The sequence below is a fragment of the Nicotiana tabacum genome, chromosome 20, assembly GCF_000715075.1.
Source record: "Nicotiana tabacum cultivar K326 chromosome 20, ASM71507v2, whole genome shotgun sequence".
NCBI lineage: Eukaryota > Viridiplantae > Streptophyta > Magnoliopsida > Solanales > Solanaceae > Nicotiana > Nicotiana tabacum.
The window spans coordinates 12,784,958-12,808,868 of NC_134099.1; the positions used below are offsets into that span (position 1 = coordinate 12,784,958).

A 23,911-nucleotide genomic window follows, 5' to 3' on the forward strand; every position below is an offset into this window, starting at 1 on the left:
TGTTGAAAAGCCTCAAATTCTGTATCATGAGGATGGATTCTATGTATTTAGATTTCAAAATATCGAAGATAGGGACCTAATATTTCAAGCTGGACCGTATACATACCATAATAAGCCTTTTGTTCTGCAACAATAGAGAATGGATTTCAAATTCGACCCAGAGAGTGTGAGTGTGATACCATTGTGGATAACATTTCCAGGCCTACCCTTGGGGTTTTGGTCTACTGAAGCACTTAGTAAACTTGCTAGTGTTGTTGGGAAGCCTCTATACACGGATAGGATTACTGCTGAAATGGAGATGGTGTCTTATGCAAGAGTGTTAGTGGAAACTGATATTTCACAACCACTACCAGATAGTTTTGAAATGCAAACTAAGAGGGGAGTAATAATTCAGCAAATTGAATATGAATGGAAGCCAAAGTATTGTTGTGATTGCATTAGATTTGGGCATAATTCAAATGAATGTTGGCTCAAGGAGAAGCAGGAAAGGAAGTGGAAGTCAAAGCTCAACCAAAGGAAACATGGAACATGAAACAACAACATAAAAAGAACATGAAATGGTTACCAAAAGAGAAAACAAGGGAGGAAGATACTCTTCAACAATTTAGACTAGAAGGTGACATGCAACAGACAAATGACAAAGGAAGTGAGAATCTAATTGATAGAGGAACAATAAAGGGGAAAGGTGTTCAACAAAGTTCAGAAGTCATGTTGTAGTCCAGAAATAGATTTGCAGCTCTGCAAATAGATAATGATCCAGGGGACGTTGGCCCATCCAGCTTCACCCAAAAATTATTCTATGCACATGGAATATAGGGGGCTGAACAAGCCCTATAAGAAGAAAGAGATAAGACTCTTTCTGAGAAAGCATAAGGTTGATTGTATAGGTTTTTTAGAAACAAGAGTTAAGGAAAAGAAGGCTAACAAGATCATAAATAAAGTGGCCAGAGATTGGAGATTCTGCTGTAACTATAAGGAACATTCAAATGGGAGGATTTGGCTACTGTGGAAACAAAATATTGAGGTTCAGGTGCTGATGATAGATGAATAATTTATACACTGTGAGGTACAATAAAGAAGCTCCAATTTTAGGACTTTGGTAACAGTGGTGTATGCAAGCAATGAGATTAATAAAAGGCAGCAGTTATGGAGTAAACTTATGCAATTAGGAGCAAACATTAAAGTGTGTTGGCTACTTAGTGGAGACTTCAACAATGTCCTCCACACTGAAGACATGATAGGGGCTCCAGTTACATAAAGTGAGATTAAGGGCTTCCAGGATGTGATTCTTACTTTGCAACTCACACAAGTGAAGAGCTTGGGATGGTTCTACACTTGGTATAACAAGCAGCAACCGGCAAAGAGGGTATACAATAGAATTGACTGGGCATTGGAAAATTTTGAATGGATGCAACAATACAGTCATATTGAAGCAGACTTCTTAAATCCAGAGGTATCAGATCATTCTCCCATCCTATTACAATGCAGGTCTATGGATCAAATGAGAAGCCTACATCCTAAACCTTTTAAACTATACAACTCTATTATGGATCATGCTGACTTCATAGGAATAGTTAAAAAGGTATGGGATAAAGAGGTAAAAGGGGGTCCAATGCACAAGGTCTGGAGTAAGCTTAAAGGGTTGAAAGCTGACCTTAAAGAACTGAACATTTATATGGCTTCCTATAAGCTTCAGCTCAAGAAGGCCAGACAGAGGCTTGAAGTAATTCAGAGTGAACTCAAGAACCAACACATGGATCAACGGTTGATTGATCAAGAAAAAATGGCTTTAATGGAAGTAGAGAAGTGGAGCAGCATTGAGGAACAAATATTACATCAGAAATCCAGAGCAAATTGGATAGCTTGTGGAGACTCAAATTCGAAGTATTTTCATACACAATGGAAGTTGAGGACATGCACAAATACTATAAGTTCTATTTACAATGATTTAGGGAAAAAGGTGTCTGATCTTATACTAGTAGAGAAAGAGTTTATCAATTTCCTTACCAAGCTATTGGGAGAGAATAATACTACGTGTAGATGTCCAAACTTAGAGGTTATACGACAAGGGCCTTGTCTCAACCTACAGTAGAAGGAGGACCTAATAAAAAAAGTTACAAGTGATGAAATCCTGAAGGCAGTTAAAAATATGCCCCATGATAAGGCTCAGGGAGTGGATGGTTTTACAATTGAGTTTTTTACAAGACATTAGCAGGAAGTTGGTGGTGATATCTATGAGGTTGTTAAGGAATTCTTTGAAACTAGGAAATTGCACAAAGGAATTAGTAGTACTGTTGTAACATTGATTCCTAAAGTGTAAAATCTGAGTCATGTTAAAGACTATAGGCCTATAACATGATGTACAACTCTGTATAAGATTATCACAAAGGTTCTTACTGCTAGACTTAAAAGAGTTATTGGAGGTCTTATTGGGAGTTTACAGTAAGCCTTTGTAGAAGGTCAGAGTATCACAGGTAACATCTTGTTCACATACGAATTATTCAAAGGCTATAATATGAAAGGTATATCCCCAAGGTGTGTTCCTAAAGTAAATTTGAGGAAAGCTTATGATACAGTAAAATGGTATTTCTTGGAAAGACTGTTGACTGACTTGGGATTTCATTACAAATTTATAAGATGGGTAATGGAGTACAATACATCAGTTACATATTCTGTTAATATTAATGGTGGTCTCACAACACCTTTCAAAGGCAAGAGGGGAATAAGGCAAGAGGACCCAGTGTCTCCCTATCTCTTTGTTCTGGCCATGGAATACTTGCAAAGAGAGTTCATGCAACTGATGAAGATTAAAGAGTTTAAATTCCACCCTAGGTGCAAGAAACTGAGAGTGGTACACGTATGCTTTGCAGATGACTTGTTAATGTTTTGCAAGGGTGATATCCAATTTGTAAGGCTACTAAAACAGGCTTTCCATAAGTTTACTATGGTATCTGGTCTTCAAACAAATGCTGAAAAGAGTTCTATTTACATAGCTGGGGTTTTAGATTGCCAAAAGGAGCAAATTATACAAGAGTTGGAGTTTTCTGAAGGAAGTCTGCCTTTTAAGTATCTTGGGGTTCCATTAGATTCCAAAAAGTTATCCATTGCTCAGTGCTGGCCATTAGTAGAGAAGGTAACACAGAAGATAAACTGCTGGACATCCAGGTTATTATCATATGCAGGGCGTGTTCAATTGATAAAGTCAGTCTTATTTGGAGTGCAATCGTATTGGACACAAATATTTTTAGTGCCAAAAAAAGTGATGAAGATGATCGAGGCAATCTGCAGATCCTTTTTCTGGACAGGTTCAGCAATTGTTTCAAGGAGGGCTTTAATTTCTTAGGAGAATATTTGTCTACCACAGAGTGTAGGGGGACTAAATGTTATGAACATGATCTACTGGAACAAAGATGCTACTGTGAAGCATATGTGGGCAGTGGCAAAGAAGAAAAATAGTTTATGTATAAAATGGATGCATATCTACTACATAAAGAACTATGTGCTAGAAAATATGCCTATACCTAGGAATGCAGCCTGGGTGGTTAGGAAAATCTTTGAGACACAGAGAATGATCAGTGAACTCCAAGGCATTCAGGGGGACCTTGAAGCTAGATTGAACCAATTGCAGAGAGGAGATTTGTTTAGCATCAAGAAACTGTACATGCTTCAATTTCCTTAACTCCAGAAGGTCCATTGGAAAAGTATTATTTTGCAGCCACACATGCATCCAAGATTCAAGTTCATTCTATGGCTTGCTTTACATAGAAGATTGGCAACAGTGGAGAGGCTGCTGAAGTTTGATATACAAGCTCCAAAAAAGTGTGTTTTTTGCAAGCAGACTGATGAGACTTTTGATCACTTCTTTTTTGAATGCTCGTTGACAAATGAATTATGGTTGAGGTTGTTACGATGGCTGGGGTATGATAGACCTATTCGTGACTGGCAGAGTAAGGTCAACTGGATAAGCAAAGGTGCTAAAATGAGGCATGGGCATTGTGTGATAGTCACTTGTGTCTTTGGTATGATGGTCTATATTATATGGAGAGAAAGGAACAAGCTAAGATTCCAGGGAGGCACAGTGATAATCAACAACATTTGCAAAGAAATAGCAATCCACATACACATGAAAAGGGGTTCGATACAGAATTGGAAAGAAGCTCTTGAGAAGATTAATTATTACCCTTAGGAATGCTAGTATTGTACTGTTTTGTAATATCCTTAACTAGTATTGGAATTGCTTTGTAGCTTAAGAAGGAATACTTAGGCTAGAGCTTGTGGAAGAAGGTGTGTAGATGGTCAGCATCTACTGAAATGTAATGTATTTTTTTTTAGAATGAATATAAATGCCGTTTAAAAAATGATACCGACAAGAATGGTATCAAAAAAGAAAAATAGAAGAAATGATTAATTTTTTTCATGTAGTTAATATCCAATGATTATCTATATTTACTGAGAAAACGTAAATTTTAAGATTATTTACATACAATCCAATAACTTAAATATTGACATGATTAGTGTCCGCGCATCCGCGCGGGTACTAATACTAGTAAGGAATTGAAAGGGCAAACGATAAAATAATTAATTGGATACATTTTAACGCTCCTAATCATATAATAATTGAAACAAATCCGTTTCTAATTTGCAATGCTTACTTTTATCTCATAATTAAGTTTCTCTTCCCTTATTTAAGACACATAATGATGTATAGGAAAAGGATTCTAATAAGTAAGTAATTATATTGAAATAAGAAAAAAAATCCAAAAAATCAGGAAAAAGATAAATAGAGATGCTGGAATTTGAGACATGCCACGTCATTTTCCTCATTTCCAGAATTATATATATGTAGATAGATGTCAAATAAGGAATTGAAAGGGCAAACAGTAAAATAATTAATTAGATACAATAAACAAATTCATTTCTAATTTGGAACGCTTACTTTTAACTCGTAATTAAGTTTCTCCTCCCTTATTTAAGACTCGTAATGATGTATAGGAAAATGATTCTAATTAGTAATAAGTGAGTAATTGTATTGAAATAAGGGGAAAAATCCAAAAAATCAGGGAAAAGGATAAATAGAGATGCTGGAATTTGAGGCATGCCATATCATTTATATGAAAAACGCTAACAAATAAGGGATTAATAATATCAAAGCTAATACATATATTATTTATACATACTACTAAACGATCCTGAGAGTTAAATTATTTGTCCACATCCAATGGCACAACAATTTTATCTGTTTATTTTTAATAATGACGCTTGGATTGTTGCCGTTTGATAAAATATTTGGTTGATGTTACAAAATTAGAGTAGTTGAAGTTAAAATTGAAGAAAGCGTAGTTGCAACGATTTGCTAATATGTATGATAAATCTCTTATAATCTCCAAATAATATTTCAAATATTTGAAATATTATTTATTGCCAAATGAGTGAGTACACGTGAAAGGATAAAAAACGATTTCAAGCAAAAAACCCTTATTAAGAAATGGTACTTGATCCGTGATGTCAAAGTCAGTTGCTTATCCAGAAAAGGAGTAAAACGACACGAAACAAAATAGAAATATTATTTTGGTCAGTTAGCCATGCTGACCAAAATTATTTTACTTAGCCACCGTATTAATTATATCCAAAATGTGCCCAAGATATTTAAAATCTATAGCTGGTGTCTACCAGCCTCTAGCAATGTATTCCTATTAGGCAAAGTAGCCGCGGATGTGTGGTTGGATGGATAGGATGTTTTCACTCTTAATCAAAATTTTCGGCCGTGAAAATGAAGAAAATTTGATAGGAGTATTTCTTCCTTTAACATATCTAATGTGCCGCAAGTCTAAATTAATTGGGATATAGCAGAAGATTATATGAAAATGTATAATTTTAGCCGCTCTGAAAAATAATAACAATTTTTTATTTTTTATATATGTGTATTATATCCATATAATATACATATTTTTGGCTGGCGAATGTAATTAATTTCGACCCACTGGTAAATTTTATATTTTGTTCAAGATTACAGAAAATATTTTTCTTTCTGTTTCATGCTCGGTGTCCAATACCAGCATTGATGCCCAATTAACGAAATAATGGGGAAGCGCTCCATATTATAATTTTTTTTATCTATGCTTTGTTGAACATGATATCTCTAATCAAGTTTGAAGGGATGCTCCTCGTCCTACCACAATCATAGATTTACAACTTGTTTGGATGGTTGTTATTTGTTGTATTATATCGTATTGTTACTTTAAATATATATTTGTTTTGATTGTTATTTAAAATTTATATTGTATCGTTAAATGAGTCATTATATAATGACGAAAAGTGCCTATGAAACGACCAATTTGGTTTGGTTGCATCATTTTCTTATTTTTTCTCTCATCTTGTCCTTTATTAAATAATCCTATTTTAGTGTTTACCCTCATACCTTATTTTTTCTTAATAATATTACAAGTTTATTTTTTATATTGTTGACGCATGACATCATAAAACGATGACAAATAATACAATCTAGGCAAAATACATAAGTACCCACCTAACCTTTGGTCCAAATCCCCCTTACACACTTTATGTGAACGATAATAATATTACACACGCAATCTTTCTAAAATGTAGCTTGTACACACCACTTTTTTCTTGACCAACTTTTCAAAATATGTGTGAGGTCACGCGCCAATAAGATCGTGACACGTGTCCTAACTCAAGAAAAAAAAAAGAAAATACTAAATTTACACCAATTGATAATATTTAAAAGAAAACAAACAAATTTTTCACTTTTTTTTAGTTTCTAGGTTTTGTTTGTTTTGTTTCCTGTGGAATCACCATTGTTACCGATGGGTTTGCCACTATAACAGTGGTCGAAAATGGAGGTCGCTGTTGTTTCCTTTTTTTTTAACCAAACGAGACCAGATTTGAATGAAGAACACCAGCTTGCCGAAATATCTGATAGCTCCACCCACGCGGAGAAGGTCTGAGCTCGTCGAGCATGAACTGACAGTGAAACTAATGACCTGACAATGAAGTTCTCGGCTTGTTGCTTGAGGTCGTTGCCGATATTCCGAGTTATGACTGACATCTTCTTAAAGGAGATGCAAGAGGGAGGAGATGAGGAGGTTGCGGTTGTCGCCGGCTACCGGGGACGATATGGGCTCCAAATGGGAAGAAGGGCTTGAATATCGTTTTCTTTTCATTTAATTATTAAATTAACAAAATAAGTGGACAAATAAGATTTAGACACATGTGCTTATATAAGGACTTGGACAGATAATGCATTGGTTTGACGCGCTCATTTTTTTTGTTAAACATGCGCGTGCCATCTGACAAACGTAGTGTGTATTAGACACAATTTTAAAAGGTTGCGTGTGTAATATGATATATGTCCTCAAAAAATATGTAAGAGAAATTTAGGCCATATATTAGATGGATACTTATGTATTTTGCCTGTAATTTATCCAATCATCATATATTTGATAATACGATGCAATACGATACGCTATAAAACGGTACGTAACAATCATAATAGACAGGTTGTTAAGGAAAGTTGGGTAAATCCTTTTTAAGGTAGTCAAAGAGAGGGTTGACTGGCGGCAATTTGGTGAGTGAGATAGTGTGAGCCTCTCGCTCTACCTAACTACAAATTATAACTGGTCAATTTTACCCTTCAACCACTCCATTATTACCATTAAACCACTCTCTTCCTCTATTTAAACATAAATCCTTGGATGTTAAAAGTGAAATCAAAAAGTAGAGAGCAATGGAGTCCATTACCATTGAGAATTACGTGTTCCCATCAACAATGGTGAATCCTCCTGGTTCTACCAATACTTTTTTCCTTGCCGGCGCAGGTTTAATTAACCCTTTTTGCTTTGTTCTAATCCAATTATGTGTTTAATCTCACTCTAATTTAATTATGTGTGCAGGAAATAGAGGTTTGGAAATTGAAGGGAAGTTTGTGAAGTTCACTGCGATCGGCGTCTACTTGGAAGAGAGTGCTCTTCCTTTTCTCGCCGCTAAATGGAAAAGCAAAAGCTCAGAGGAGTTGGCTAATTCACTCGACTTTTTCAGGGATATCGTCACAGGTAACAATTTATTTGATAGAGTTTAACGGGGCATATCTATGTGTTGGAACATGGGGCACGTGAACCCATGCTCATCTGTCGATACCATATATAATAATGTTATATCTCTTAAATATACATATGTGTGTCAAAGCTCAAAGAGTCCTATAGTAGAAAGATTATTAGATGCACCCAGTGGCGGAGGCAGGATCTCTGCTAAGGGGTTCAAAAAGAAAAAAAGTTAAAATAGATTGTAGCTAGTGAGAATTGAACTTATGGCCTTAGGTTTTGAACCCCCTTGACCTCTAAGCTACACTTTTGGGTAGTGTCAAGGGGATTCAAAACATAATATAAAAAATAGATTTTGTCTCATATATACAGTGTAATTTTTCGGCGACCTTCCGGCCCCCTAAATCCGCCTCTGGATGCACCTTTACGAATGAAGTTAAAAGGTTTAAATCTCGGTTTTTAGGCATGTATAGTGTCCATCTTGTGTTTTAATTAAGTATTTTTTTTCTTTTTTTATTTGATTTACTCATTCGAAATCCCCAAATCTAACACATTGAAACCCTTGATTTCCTTTTGTCATTGCAAAATTTTATTTAATTAAAACTAATAGCAGTAGAGGATGTAGTATGGTTCAATGATTCCAATATTTTGATATGGAGTGTAGGTATATATATATTAAAAATCACTAAAATTTCTAGAATTTTTTTACTTTTAACCTATAATTTCTAAATGATTACATGTTAGGAACCTAAAGGTTGAACCCGTTAAATATAAATTCTAGATTCACCTCTTTGTAATAGTGCACCCATCTTTTTGGAATAGTGATCCCGCCTTTGGAGTTTAAGGTATATGCACTAACGGTAGAAAAATAACTTATATGTAAATTATACTGATGTATAAAAAGTTCATTATGTTGTCGGTGTATATACTTAAATCCTATTTGATATGGTTAAGTAAATAGATTAGTGTCCTTTGTAACACGGTATTGAGGGGAATTATCGAAGAAGAAAATTATGCTATAAAAACAACAAGGTTTTGGGATGCAGAAAGAGGTGTTAAATTTATGTCAAAAACTGTAACCACCCAAATCCATCAAATTTTTGGCAAGATGAGCTAAGGATATACATTCATAGGTCAATTTGGATAGAGGCAGCTCCAGGATCTGAACTTTATATTGGTTCTATCACAACTCATGTGATGTATTGGTTTCGAAATTAATTAATTGAACTTTTTAACGAATTTTTTAACACATATTTTCTGAGCCAAATTAGTTGAACTCTACATCAGCCCCTGGTTCTACATGTCAATAAATCTTCAGAGGCAGATTTAGGGAGGTGGAAGTGGGTTGAGGTGGAAGTGGGTTGAACCTCCCTTGCCAAAATATTACAGTGTACATATGAGGCAAAATTTGTTTTGTTCCTCTATATATTATATTTTGAAAACCATTGACATATTCCAAAAGTGTAGCCCAGTGGTAAAGGGGGTTCAAAATCTTTGTAAGGTCGCTGGTTCAATTCCCATTGGTCTGGAAGAATCGCTCTTATAAATAAGAAGTTCAGGATAATCAAGAGGGCTTTATTAATATAACATTCTACGTATCTAGGGTCTTAAAACAATCAAGAGGTTTCTCTCCATTTGTGAATGTTTTCATACTTTCTCTCTGGCAGGTCCCTTTGAGAAATTCACCCGAGTGACTATGATCTTGCCTTTGACGGGTAAGCAATACTCAGAGAAGGTGGCAGAAAATTGTGTTGCCCATTGGAAAGCAATAGGAACCTACACCGATGCAGAGAGTCAGGCCATTGAAAAGCTCCTCAACATTTTCCAGAATGAAACCTTCCCGCCGGGTGCCTCCATTCTTTTTACTCAATCACCTGTTGGGGCATTGACGGTATGTATGATCAATTATATAGAGCGATAATAGAAATTAGACATTTGCATCATCTGATCGGACCCTTTTGGCAATATTTATGCACCAAAAAGATGAACAACATTTATCTGTAAGCTCATTGATGTTCCTTCTATATTTTTCTTTGTCCGAGTCCAGATTAGCTTCATTAAAGATGATTCAATTACTGGCACTGGAAATGCTGTTATAGAGAACAAACAATTGTCTGAAGCAGTGCTGGAATCCATAATTGGCAAACATGGAGTTTCCCCTGCAGCAAAGTGTAGTATCGCCGAAAGAGTGTCAGGACTATTCAAAAAGAGCTATGCCGACGCGTCAGTTTTTGAAAAACCAGGAATTGAGAAATCCTCCGATCCAGTGATTGAGGAGAAACCTACCATTCCAGAAATTGGAGTCTAGTTAGGACAACAAAAAAGGTTATAATGCTGAAACTCCTTTGTCAACTGAGCCTGATGTTGTCAACGTTGCATGAGCATACTAGAGTTAGGCTTTTCTAGCTTCTCTACTATGTAGTAGTATTCAACAAGGTCCCATCTTTGAAACTGTGTTAGCTGTGTAATGTGGGAGGCTCAACGTGCCTTTTGATGAATTTAAATCATTATTTATCAAAATATGTTCTTACCAATTGGACAAGTGTCACACCTCCTTTTTACCACCCGATGGTAACACAAGGGAGTTTTTCCAATTAAAGTGATATTATTCGAAATGAGATTATTTATTTAATCAGAGTTGCCACTTGGAATAATTTAATTGGTGTTCCAAGTCACCGGTTTATTTTAAATCCCAAATCGAGGAAATTCGACTTTCCTTTTGAAGTCTGTGAACCAGAAATTTTAAGTAAGAAATTATGTTAACCCGGGAGAAGATGTTAGGCATTCCCGGGTTCCGTGTTTCTAGCACGGTCGCTTAAACTATTATAATTGGCCTATTATTTGATTTTAATACATGATTTTAACTTATTAAACACTTTTAATTATTTTTAGGAAGATTCAACGTTATCTAAAACACGTCTTGAACTACGCCACATGAAATGCATCCGGGGTCCATGACACATTTTGTTTAACGTTGTTGAGAATTGGAGTTGGGTCACATGATATGCACACTCGAATTTGGATAAATAAAGGAAATTAATTTAAAATAGCGTGCCTAAAGCAACTACGAAATTTCAAGTTTAAAACAAGATTTGCGAGGGCCATGGAAAATTCAATTGATGACACACCTAGATTTAACGAATTTGTATTAATTATCCGAGAGCCATGGGTTATCTAATTTTGCACTATGGCACACCTCGATTCTAATTTTTAAAAGATGTTCGAACTAAACTTTTGAGGGCCATAAATTATATCTTACTTAATATGGCACACCTCAAATCTAATTTTTCAAATGATTTCTTATTTTTCTTATCATGAGGGTCATACACTATTGGTGTTATTTAATATGGCGCACCTCAACTTAAGTAAAAGAATCAATTTAGAACAAAACATAATTCGGAACTATTGTTTGCACGACTATTAGTTACAGAAAAGCGTTGAGCTTCTGGGCTGAACCCAACCCAAGAGAATGAGCGAGCAAAGGACAATCCAGATTATTGGGTCCTTTCACCAACTGGGCCAGCATTAGGCCCAACACTTAGAACCAAATAATTTATACAAAATCATTTATGCATGTCATGCCCCGAACCTGGGCCTGGACGTAACACGACACTCGGTGCCTGAGTACATGTGACCGAGCGAACATACTGGCTGACTGAATCAACATGTGATATCATAATATACTAAATGCGGAAGATAAACTAACACATGCTGATATGCTGAAAGTCTGAATGATAAAAATTAAAATGCGGAAGTACTAATACAATTTTGAAACATATTTGTAGTCAACATAGCTTAATATGAAAAGCCCGCGACTCTATCTAGCTGTTACTCTAGTCTATGAAGGCTCTAATGAAGTACTAAAAACGCTGACTATCTGAAAATACTGAAGACTATAAGGTAATGATAATGCCCTGAAAGAACTGGGATCACCAAATAGCTGGTACGAGAATCCTAGCGCTCGAAATTATCAACCTGTAAATCATTACCTGCATTGTGAGATGCAGGCCCCGGGAAAAAGGGACGTCAGTACATTTGAATTGTACTGGTATGTAAAGCAACTGAAAGAAAGAATTATAAATGCTGAAACTGAAACTAAGCTGATAACTGAGATTTGATAATTGATAACTGAAATGATAACTATTGAAACTGAAACTGAACTGATAACTGATAACTGAACTGATAACTGATAACTGATAACTGAACTGATAACTGACAACTGAACTGATAACTGGCAAATGAAGTAAGGATATGAATACTCCCTCTTCTGAATGATGAACAACCTGTTTATCTGAATAAGCTACGACCTCAGGCGCAATATATATATGTGCACAAGCTACGACCTCAGGCCCAAGTATACATATACATAACTACGGCCTCAGGCCCAAAATGCATAAAGCATAAACTAAGGCCTCAGGCCCAAACATGCATAAAACATAAACTACGGCCTCAGGCCCAAGTATGCATAAAGCATATAAACTACGGTCTCAGGCCCAAATACAGGTGTTCAACTTTCAGGGATTTAAAATCAGGAACTGAGAATCATACTACAATACATGATAGTGATACTGGAATACTGGATCACACTGAGTACATAATACTGGAATACTGAATCATACTGAGTTACATAATACTGGAATACTGAATAGGACTAGAATGAGACATGTATCCTTGAACTGATTATGAACACTGAAACTTCAACTATTTATGACATGCTGAGTAAGATATACTGAGACTTAGGGACATCAAACCCAAGTCTATATTGAATACGAACTGAGCTCACAACGTTCAGAATGAAAGTCATGAGTGAGTTATGAAGCTAGAGAATAGAAGTTCTACAACTATTTAAGGAACTAGGCTTAACTATATTTCTGAGGCAATTAGTAATGTCATAAAAGAAACATAGTGTAGGGAGAATCATTAACATTCTCAAACATAGAGAGTTAGCCTCACATACCTGAATTTTGCCCCTTAATGATACTACAATGATCCACAATACTAAGAAACTTCAATCTATAATACCAACATCTAATGGAACCAATATTAGTAACAAATTTCATAATTTAAGCCATTTAGGCATATTATCAAACACCTTGTAGGCGTAAATCTCTACATCTCATCACCATATAACTAGTTCATCCAACCACCACCATTCATCAACAATTTATTCCACCATCATGATTAGCCAATTTATAACTTCCAACATCACATATATGACCATCCATCCACACCCAACCAACAAAATTCCATCAATTAATCATTTTTCAATCTCTACAATAGTTATGTAATTAAATTGGGGACTTATGACTTCCAATCACCATAACAAGAGTTCTATTACTTATTCATACTCATATTCCCTTAATAAATCCATACATGTAAGTCTAAGGGTGTAGGATTACCTTTTGGAAGAAATCTTGCAAAACCTTCCTTTGAGTTCTTGAAGGAATTTCTTGAAGATTTATGTGTTTTATGAGTAGATTTCATCAATACTAGTGTAAGAATGATGGAATTTCACACCAAGTTAATGGAAATTGCTTACCTTGAAGATGGTAGGAGTTGGTGCTCTTGAGAGGGTGAGGAAGACCCCAAAGTTTGGCCAATATAAATGGGTAAAAATGAACCCCGAATTGAGTATATAGTGTTTCAGGCGCCACAGGTGGTGCTGGGCACTGCATGTGGTGCAGTTTTCAGTATCTCAAAAATTCCCGGTGCCACGGCTAGTGCCCGACGCTACCCAGGATGCTGGCGATGGAAGGGACACGAAAATGGTCATAACTCTCTGTGTACACCTCCAAATGACGAACGGTTTGATGCGTTGGAAACTAGACTCAAAGAGATTTAATTGATAGGTTGTGAATCACATAAATCCTAATATACATATAGATATTCTCGTTCAAAGGGAGGTCTTATGCGTACTTATTTGGAAGTTTTAGTCTATCATGTAATTTCCAACTTGACTTAGACTTAGGCCTCTCCTTTGACCCCAAATCACTTATGATTTGCCTCGTACACTTATTATCATAACCAATTGATAAGTATCACATGAATACTCATTTAATGCATCCACAACTGATTCAAATTTACGGGGTGTTACATTATCTCCCCCTTGGGATCATTCTCCTCGAATGATTGTCCTGGCTGTATCTTCGGCTAACTTCAAAACTTAAGTGGGTCTAGTGGGAACATGAACTTTCATTTACACTTTCATACTAAACTGAATGAATATACAATTACTAAGCTGACGAAATACTGAACTGCATAGGTACTAGACTGAATGGCTGCTAAATTGACAAAACACTAGAATACATGGAGATTGTATTCTAAGGTCTGAATGAGAAGGTTAGATACTTTCGACATTTCTCCAAAATACCTACCAACTAACAGAGCATAACACTAGCTCCATAGGGCATAATAATACGCATAACATGATACATATACATGAATACTTGTTTGTTATGGGTACGTGAATTCTGAACTAACGTGGATATATGAATACTGAACTGGCACGAATAATCGAGTGCTGAACTAACGTGAATATCTGATCACCGAACTCACATCAATATCTGAGTATTAAGCTGGCATGAATATCTGAGTACTGGACGAACATGAGCATCTGAGTACTGAGCTGACTTGAATGTTCTAACATGAGATTTGAATACTGGAAACTTGAATGTTATAACATGACACGTGAAATATTGGTGTACAACCGCTAATTATGGTGGAAATTCTAACTCATAAGCTACTTACCCGATACTTCGAAGGATCCTATATGGGCTGATATATCTAGGATTGAGTTTTCCTTTCTTTCCAAATCTTATAACACCTTTCATAGGCGAAGCTTTTTGAAACACCCAATCATCAACTTGAAACTCTAGGTCTCTATGTTGCATGTTCAAATAGGACTTTTGGCAACTCTGAGTTGTCTACAAATGCTCTTAAATCAACTTGAGTTTCTCCATAGACTGATTGACCAAATCTGGTCCCTACAACTCCGCTTCACCAACTTCAAACCAACTAATTGGTAATCTACACCTTCGCCCATAAAAATCATGCTTTCAAAATGAGCGAGATAATCCTATTATAAGGTCCATATTTACCATCTCCACTAAAGGATGTGTGTGTTCTGAGATAAACACTTGGTTTTCTCTGCCGCTCAACTTTCACTTGCTGACAATTCAAACACTTGGCCACAAGGTCTGCAACTTTCTTTTTCATGTCGTCCCTCCACTAAATCTCCTTAAGATCATGATACATCTTTGGAAAAACTTAGGTGGATAGAATACTTGGATTATGGGCCTCTAATATGATCTTCCTCTTTAAGTCCATCTATGTCTGGAACACACAATCTGTCTTGGTACCTTCGAGTGCCATCATCTCCCCCTTGCTTAAAAAGCCATCATCTTATGCCTATGAATCCCCTCTTTCAGCTACAACAAGTAGGGATCATCAGGTTATTTCTCCTTCACTCTGACTACTAAGGAGGAACAAGCCATATTCTAGACAATAACTCTACTATCTTTGGAGTACGCAAATTGAACTCCTAGCTAGGCTAAGCGGTGAACTTCTTTCACCAGAGTTCTCTTATCCACCTCAATCATGAGTTATACTTCCCACACTTGATTATCTTCTTAAGCACTTCCTAAAAACACTTATAGCATTGTTGTGAGCTAAGTCACTGACCACTACTCGGAATATTAGAGTCTCGTGCAATGGCACTACCCTCATATACATAACTAGGCATGACTTTATAACTTTTCTGCAATCACTTTATCATCAATAACTAAGCTCAGTGGTCATTCTACTCACTTTGTGTTTCTTACACATGCTAGACATATTCCTTGTGGTAATTACATAATTTTCCCTCATTACCGAAATGATTTTCTTTTTCATATCCATGCTAACTATCCGGGTTTCAAATCTCTAACAGGACTTACTGAAAATTTTCACATCACCCCTTAGACCAAAGGTCTTATATTTGCGGATCCTTCTCTTTTTGTTGGGATCCAAATAACTTTCTTTATTTTCTGCAATTCTTCGCACTCTATGTTAATGGCGACTCATCTCCCAACTTAGCTCTGAGAAATCTTTCTTACTAGGAAAACTAAATTATTTACATAAACGGAAAGCTTATGTCTTCATAACTATCATACATAATCGTAATGATTTAACTCTGCCCAAACTGCCAATCTTGGGGAAACCCTTTTTTGATAACTCTTAAAGGGTATTCTTCTATAGCTTGCTCTCTCACTGTTAGCTGATTTTTTCCCCACTATTACTGTACTTCGGGTTTAAATTAAACTCTTGTGGTTCTAACACATGTTCGTTATTTCAACTATCATACACTCACTAGAGTTAACCTGGCTAAGTGAATAAAATCTTACCTCTACTAGCTCTGGTGAAATTGCTAATTCACTGCATTTACTCTAAACTTATTTACTATTCTTTTACTAACCACCTGCTAGCATCATGTTTTCTTACTCTGCGTTGAATAACTAAAGTGAAGTATAAGGTTTATCCTAACTTTCCTTATCATCTGACCATATTCTTTTGCCGTACACTATCAATTTTTTTGAACTATGCACATGGATCACACTTAGGGAAATTTCATCTGTCTTAAACAAAATTGGAATATCTAACTCCAAACTTTCTATATACTTCAAAAAAATCATATCAGATTATAAACATCCAGCCTAAACACATAGTCACATCATGTGAAGGGGAACTACCATATCTTTTACCTCACAATAATAGTAACTTCGTATATAAATTCACTAACATGGTACTTTCTAGTTCTGATTTGAATAAATCTAAATAACTTAAAATCATTCCCTAATTCTTAGCTATATTTCCCTTAGGCTCCTTTTTGTCCAAAACTATAGTGATCAATTTTATGCCCGTTGCGGTTGAATTCTTAACCTGTTACACCGCGGGGTCTAACATACAGATACACTGCCATACACATCTAATAAATCACTTCATGCACCATACAGTAAGTCTTGGGTCTTAATCCCTAAAACATGCGAAGATTTCGCTATAATCACTGTTACTTACATTTTGTTTGAGTATCCATATGCATCACTGTATACTCACAAGTCTCTAGAAATTTTGATACACCAAAAATTGGAAGTCTGGTAACTGAACAACAAACAACTGGCATACTGAATAACCATAAACCTGCTAACTGAAAGACTGTATAACTGGTAACTGAGTTAAACTGATAACCATAAAACATAATGAATGCTTTTGTACTTTCTAATAAGGTTATGCTTTGATCTGTACTATTATCCATTGCATCCCACTTTCAACATCTTCTCAAATCTCATTTGTTACCAACATGTACTCCATAGTAATACCATAATAGGCAAATCATCCTTTTTAGAACCTTAGACTTTTCTTGCCTGCTGCTTGGGCATTCGATACGTATGGAATTCAATAGGAAGAGAAGGTTAACTATTGCTCTAAGCTTCATGGCACGATCTAGAGTAGAAAGAAATGAGGCAATCCTGGATGTCTTGGTAGTTAACCGTTTATATGAGTGGCCGGCACACACATATGAAGGAAACTCCACTAGACATAGCTTCATAGACTCCCTAGGACTCTTGAACCTAGTGCTCTAATACCAAGCTTTGTCACGCCCTGAACCTGGGCCTGGACGTAACACGACACTCGGTGCCTAACTACATGTGACCCAGCGAACCAACTGGCTGGCTGAATCTACATGTGATATCATAACATACTAAATGCAGAAGATAAACTAACACATGCTGATATGCTGAAAGTCTGGATGATAAAAATTAAAGTGCGGAAGTACTAATACAATTTTGAAACATATTTGTAGTCAACATAGCTTAATATGAAAAGCCTGCGACTCTTTCTAGCTATTACTCTAGTCTATGAAGCCACTAATGTAGTACTGAAAAAACTGACTATTTGAAAATATTGAAGACTGTAAGGTAATGATAATGCCCTGAAAGAACTGGGATCACCAAATAGCTGGTATACGAATCCTAGCACTCAGAATCATCAAACTGTAAATCATTACCTGTATTGTGAGATGCAGGCCCTGAGAAAAGGGACGTCAGTACATTTGAATTGTACTAGTATGTAAAGCAACTGAAAGAAAGAATTATAAATGCTAAAACTGAAACTAAGCTGATAACTAAGATTTGATAATTGATAACTAAAATGATAACTATTTAAACTGAAATGATAACTGAACTGATAACTGATAACTGGCAAAAGAAGTAAGGATATGAATACTCCCTCTTCTGAATGATGAACAACCTATTTATCTGAATAAGATACGGCTTGAGGCCCAATATATATGTGCACAAGCTACGACCTCGGGCCCAAGTATACATATACATAACTATGGTCTCGAGACCAAAATGCATAAAGCATAAACTACGGCCTTAGGCCCAAACATGCATAAATCATAAACTACGGCCTCATGCCCAAGTATGCATAAAGCATATAAACTACGGCCTCAGGCCCAAATACAGGTGTTCGACATTGAGGGATTTAACATCAGGAACTGAGAATCATACTGCAATACATGATAGTGATATACTAAATCACACTGAGTTACATGATACTGGAATATTAGATCACACTGAGTACATAATACTGGAATACTGAATCATACTGAGTTACATAATACTTGAATACTGAATAGGACTAGAATGAGACATGTATTCTTGAACTGACTATGAACACTGAAACTTCAACTGTTTATGACATGCTGAGTAAGCTATACTGAGACTTAGGGACATCAAACCCAAGTCTATATTGAATACGAACTGAGCTCACAACGTTCAGAATGAAAGTCATGAGTGAGTTATGAAGCTAGAGAATAGAAGTTCTACAACTATTCAAGGAACTAGGCTTAACTATATTTCTGAGGCAATTAGTAACGTCATAAAAGAAACGTAATGTAGGGAGAATCGTTAACATTCCCAAATATAGAGAGTTAGCTTCACATACATGAATTTCACCCCTTAGTGATACTACAATGATCCACAATACTAAGAAACTTCAATCTACATTACCAACATCCAATGAAACCAATATTAGTAACAAATTCCATAACTCAAGCCATTTCGGCATATTATCAAACACCTTGTAGGTGTAAATCTCTACATCTTATCACCATATAACTAGTTCATCCAACCACCACCATTCATCAACAATTTATCCCACCATCATGATTAGCTAGTTTATAACTTCCAATATCACATATGTGACCATCCATCCACACCTAACCAATAAAATTCCATCAATTAATCATCTTTCAATCTCTACAATAGTTATGTAATTAAATTGGGAACTTATGGCTTCCAATCACCATAACAAGAGTTCTATTACTTATTCATACTCATATTCCCTTAATAAATCCATACATGTAAGTCTAAGGGTGTAGGATTACCTTTTGGAAGAAATCTTGCAAAACCCTCCTTTGAGTTCTTGAAGGAATTTCATGAAGATCTATGTGTTTTATGAGTAGATTTCATCAATACTAGTGTAAGAATGATGTAATTTCACACCAAGTTAATGGAGATTGCTTACCTTGAAGATGGTAGGAGTTGGTGCTCTTGAGAGGTTGAAGGAAGACCCCAAAGTTTGGCCAAGATAAATGGGTAAAAATGAACCCCGAATTGAGTGTATAGTGTTTCGGGCGCCACAGGTGGCGCTGGGCACTACCTGTGGCGCAGTTTCCAGTATCTCAAAAATTCCCGGCGCCACGGCTAGTGCCCGGTGCTACCCGGGATGCTGGCGATGGAAGGGACACGAAAATGGTCATAACGTTCTGTGTACACCTCCAAATAACAAACTGTTTGATGTATTGGAAACTAGACAGAAATAGATTTAATTTGATAGGTTGTGCATCACATAAATCCTAATATACATATAGATATGCTCGTCCAAAATGAGGTCTTGTGCGTACTCATTTGGAAATTTTAGTCTATCTTGTAATTTCCAACTTGGCTTAGACTTAGGCCTCTCCTTGAACCCCAAATCACTTATGATTTACCTCGTACACTTATTATCATAACAAATTGATAAACATCACATGAATACTCATTTAATACATCCACAACTGATTCAAATTTATGGGGTGTTACAATGCACATATCAACTAAGGCTACATGAAATATGAAATTGAATTATCATCCTTTTAGAAAAAAAATCCTGTCATTAAAATATTTTCTTATTTAAATGAGAAGACTCTCTTAAGAGAACGAACACATACTGAAGGCCTTGGGGTCCCATATCGAACCCACAAAAGAGCCAAACCTTAAGGCTATAGACTGATTACCTCTGGGATTCACGTTAAGCCCATCAGCCTGGAAATTTTGCACTTTAGCACATACTGGGAATACATTAGCCTTTGAGCATTAAAACACTTAAACATTTAAAAGGGGAAAATACAGAACTTGCTTTTAATAAAAAGCACAAGGACATGCCTCTTCTTTTTTCTAAAAAGGAACAACAACAGAACCAACAAACTCACATATGCATCCCTTAATTACACACTATTTACAAGCCAAACATGCACCAACTCCATTCTGAACAATGTTGAAACTCAAATAAGGATTCCCATTTAATCCTATACGCATATTCAATCACTCACTAACAATGCTCACATGTCCAACTTCAGAACATAATATTCAATATTAAAACCAACAGTACCAAAGCACGATTAAATATGTCTAATAACACTCTTATTAGTTCATAACTCAAAACATACTAGACTAAATTGCTTATTCACTTTACAAATGCTTCAATAATGATAACGTAACAAACACATAAACACATAACAAAACTAAATGAGTACAAAATCAAATAATACAAAACAAATTGCAATGAAACATTGTATCATCAAACGTCCTCATTTTCAATTTCAACATGTCATTTGAGGTCCAAAGCGTACCTGAATACAACAAAATAACAAAGGAAATAAGCTTAGAGCTTAAGAAGAAACCAACAACAATAATTCAGCTAAAGAGTAAGCAACATCAGTAACTCAGCAAAACCAAGCAGCAACAAACCACACTTTTTAAACCATTTTGAACCCAGAATAACCAGAAATTATAGAGGAAAGTTCGACTATGGAAATTTATGAAAGAAACGGGAAACCAGAACCAAATTTTTCACCAAAATTGTAAGAAAATTTTAATAGCATTTGAACTCAATCGTGTATAACGATTTTCAGTGTTCTTCATTCTCTTCCAAATAAAATTCTCCTTGAGAGGGAAGTAATCAGCCTTTTATAGAGAAGTTTTAGGGCAGCAGAAATGATTTTAGTTTTTTTCCTTTTACTCCTTTTTTTAATTTTCGTTTTTGCTAGCATGTCCTTAATTTTAAAATCAGTTTGTTAAAACAGTCCCAAATCCACCTTCCTAGCAGATTCCTAAATCAGTTATGAGAGATTCCCTGACTTAAATTCCCTAAACTAACCTTTAAATCCCCCAATTACCTCAACAGACCACATGGGTCAATTCTGACCCAAGACAAATCAAACATGGGCTTTCAAAACCCGGATTAATCCCTCTCTTTGGGCCTCTGATTCACAGAGCCTCAATTTAATTGAGAACCCAACGGAAAAATTCAAGAAAAGGGCAACTCGGAGTTATATGAACTCTGGAACCAAAGATTCCAAATAATACAAAAACAAGAGGGAAATTTGAGTGAAAACTAAAACAAAAGAATCAAACAAGCTAATTGAGATGCTGATTGAAATAAACTAAAATTAACATGCATGCAGCGATGATTTAAGAAACAGAAAAACAAGAAAGAAAAGGAAAGAAACAGAAGAAGATGATATGAGAAATAAAATGAAAAATGAAGGAAAGAAAAACAAACAAAAAAAGAAAAAGTACCTAAGAGGGCGGTGGGACATTGGAAGTTGAAAAGCGCTTCAACACCTTTGATTTTAGCCAAATTTGACATTAATCGTGTGTTCTCAACGAGAACACATGAATAAAATCAAACTCGACCCCAATCCATTACTGAAACTTGTCGATTCAGGAGATTTGGGGTTTTCTAGGGTTTGGGTCTCAGACGAAGAAGATGAAGTGAAGTAGTACAATGTACTAGGTTAATGAGGGGGTTCAGACATTTTAAAGGGAATAGGTAAATGATTTGGGGCCGTCGGATATGATGGAACAGAGGGATCAGATCGTTTTAAACTCAAAGAACTCTAAGATCGTTTCAGTAAGGGCGGGCCGGGTTGGGATAGGACTGGGCTGGATTGAACGGGTAATGGGTGGAATTTAATTGGGCTAGGGAGATGTAATTGGAACTGCCCAAACATCAGATTTCTTTTATTTCCTTTCCTTTCTTTTTCAATTTCAAATCCTTTTCTTTTCAAATTAAAATAAAAGCCTAACTTAATTCTTAAACTAAATTAACTTACCAAATTAGTCTAATTACTAGTCAAAGTATTTATAAAAAATTAAATAACTCCTAAATTAAGAAAAAAAAACTATAAACTTCAAAAATTAAAAGTTAAAATGCAAAGTGAGTTATTTTTTTGTGATTTTTTCTATTTTTTTTAAAATTAAAAATGTAAAAATGACTCCTAAATGCAAATGCAATATATTTTGTATTTTTCATGAATTAAATAAAATTAAACATGCACAGAAAATGCAAATAATTAAGCAAATTCTATAATAATTCCTAAAATAACAAACAATTAAAAGAAAAATATAATTCTTTGGGATTTTGTAGGAGTAATTTATGTGGGACAAAAATCACGTGCTCACAACTGCCCCTCTTTACTTGGAGACACGAAAGATTTTCGGGCAAAGATAAAATGAGAAATTATGAGGGATTTTTGCCCATTTGAAACTCCATGGGAAGCATTTTTTGAATGAGCCTGACCGAACTTTGCTTCAGAGGTTGCCTACATATCCTTGGCTATAAAGGAATCAGATTAGTGTAGTTTTGGAAGTTTCGGTAGCTTGGACTACCGGGAAGCTGTGATTTCACTTGCTGTTGCTATTACTGCTTGCTGAACTCCTTATTACACCAAAATGGAAAGTAAAAAGCTAAACTAGCTAAGCCTATCAACTACGACTTACAAGATTCCTATCTATAAATCTCTTGAAGCTTGATCTTGAGTCTTAGCTGGTTCTTACTGCAGACTCCGATCTGAATCTTGATGCTCATCAGCTGTAGGTGCTGGTTCTTTCTTTTTCAGCTTTTCGGATCAAAGCGGGACATGCGAAGCTTGACTTCAATCATATCTTGAGCAGTCCGCATCTTATCCGCTTCAGCACTTTGAGTTCACTTTTTTTTTTGCTCTTTTTCTTCTTTTCTTTATTTTGGATTGAGACTCATTCATGTGGTTGTCTCGAACCCTGTGCCCCGAGGTCAAACCTGCCCAGACACCAAAACAAACAAACGAATGAAATTTTTCTACCCCAATTTTCACTAGGAAATTTTCGTGAGTTATTGTAACAAATCCTACACTATTTCTCTATTGAAAAAAAATAAAATAAGGATCATGTGTCTTTAGGAGAAAGATATTAGGGAGTGGAGCCCTATATCTAAAATAATCTCAACTAGGGAGTGGAAACCATATGTTGGCAAAAGGCGACTAGGGGATGGAGACCCTATGTCTAAAAATAATCTCAACTAGGGATTGGTGACTCTATGTTGGCAAAAGAAGACTAGAGGATGGAGACCCTATGTCTAAAAATCTCAATTAGGTATCGGAGACCATATGTTGGCAAAAGGCGACTAGGGGATGAAGACCCTATGTCTAAAAATCTCAACTTGGGATTGGAGACCCTATGTTGGTAAAAGACGACTAGGGGATGGAGACCTTATGTCTAAAAATAATCTCAATG

General features: G+C 35.8%; 3 protein-coding genes across 3 annotated transcripts; all 3 read left to right on the forward strand.

Moving 5' to 3' along the window:
- The first annotated feature begins 552 nt into the window (after nucleotides 1-552).
- Nucleotides 553-2,320, forward strand: LOC142174247 (uncharacterized). The gene is made up of 3 exons (XM_075240040.1): nucleotides 553-685; nucleotides 1,311-2,056; nucleotides 2,216-2,320. Exons 1-3 carry the CDS (start codon nucleotides 553-555, stop codon nucleotides 2,318-2,320), a joined length of 984 nt encoding a protein of 327 aa, XP_075096141.1.
- A 324-nt stretch (nucleotides 2,321-2,644) lies between these two features.
- On the forward strand, nucleotides 2,645-4,186 carry LOC142174248 (uncharacterized). Its single transcript, XM_075240041.1, has 3 exons — nucleotides 2,645-3,133; nucleotides 3,365-3,657; nucleotides 3,766-4,186. The coding sequence occupies exons 1-3, from the start codon at nucleotides 2,645-2,647 to the stop codon at nucleotides 4,184-4,186; spliced, it is 1,203 nt and encodes a 400-aa protein (XP_075096142.1).
- A 3,539-nt stretch (nucleotides 4,187-7,725) lies between these two features.
- Nucleotides 7,726-10,591, forward strand: CHI (chalcone--flavonone isomerase). Its single transcript, NM_001325287.1, is given in 4 exon segments — nucleotides 7,726-7,835; nucleotides 7,911-8,069; nucleotides 9,725-9,948; nucleotides 10,105-10,591. Coding segments are annotated over 4 exon segments (735 nt in total). The 5' UTR covers nucleotides 7,726-7,744; the 3' UTR covers nucleotides 10,366-10,591.
- The last annotated feature ends 13,320 nt before the right edge of the window (nucleotides 10,592-23,911 follow it).

What these genes read in the sequence shown, in the direction of transcription:
- LOC142174247 (XM_075240040.1), top strand. Translation starts at nt 553, where the DNA reads ATGAAATGGTTACCAAAAGAGAAAACAAGGGAGGAAGATACTCTTCAA. An exon ending in AGGAACAATAAAGGGGAAAG is followed by an intron (nt 686 to 1,310) that starts GTGTTCAACAAA and finishes AACTCACACAAG; the next exon opens with TGAAGAGCTTGGGATGGTTC. An exon ending in GTAGATGTCCAAACTTAGAG is followed by an intron (nt 2,057 to 2,215) that starts GTTATACGACAA and finishes AGACATTAGCAG; the next exon opens with GAAGTTGGTGGTGATATCTA.
- LOC142174248 (XM_075240041.1), top strand. Translation starts at nt 2,645, where the DNA reads ATGGAGTACAATACATCAGTTACATATTCTGTTAATATTAATGGTGGT. An exon ending in GCTGGCCATTAGTAGAGAAG is followed by an intron (nt 3,134 to 3,364) that starts GTAACACAGAAG and finishes TGTCTACCACAG; the next exon opens with AGTGTAGGGGGACTAAATGT. An exon ending in TTGTTTAGCATCAAGAAACT is followed by an intron (nt 3,658 to 3,765) that starts GTACATGCTTCA and finishes TGCTTTACATAG; the next exon opens with AAGATTGGCAACAGTGGAGA.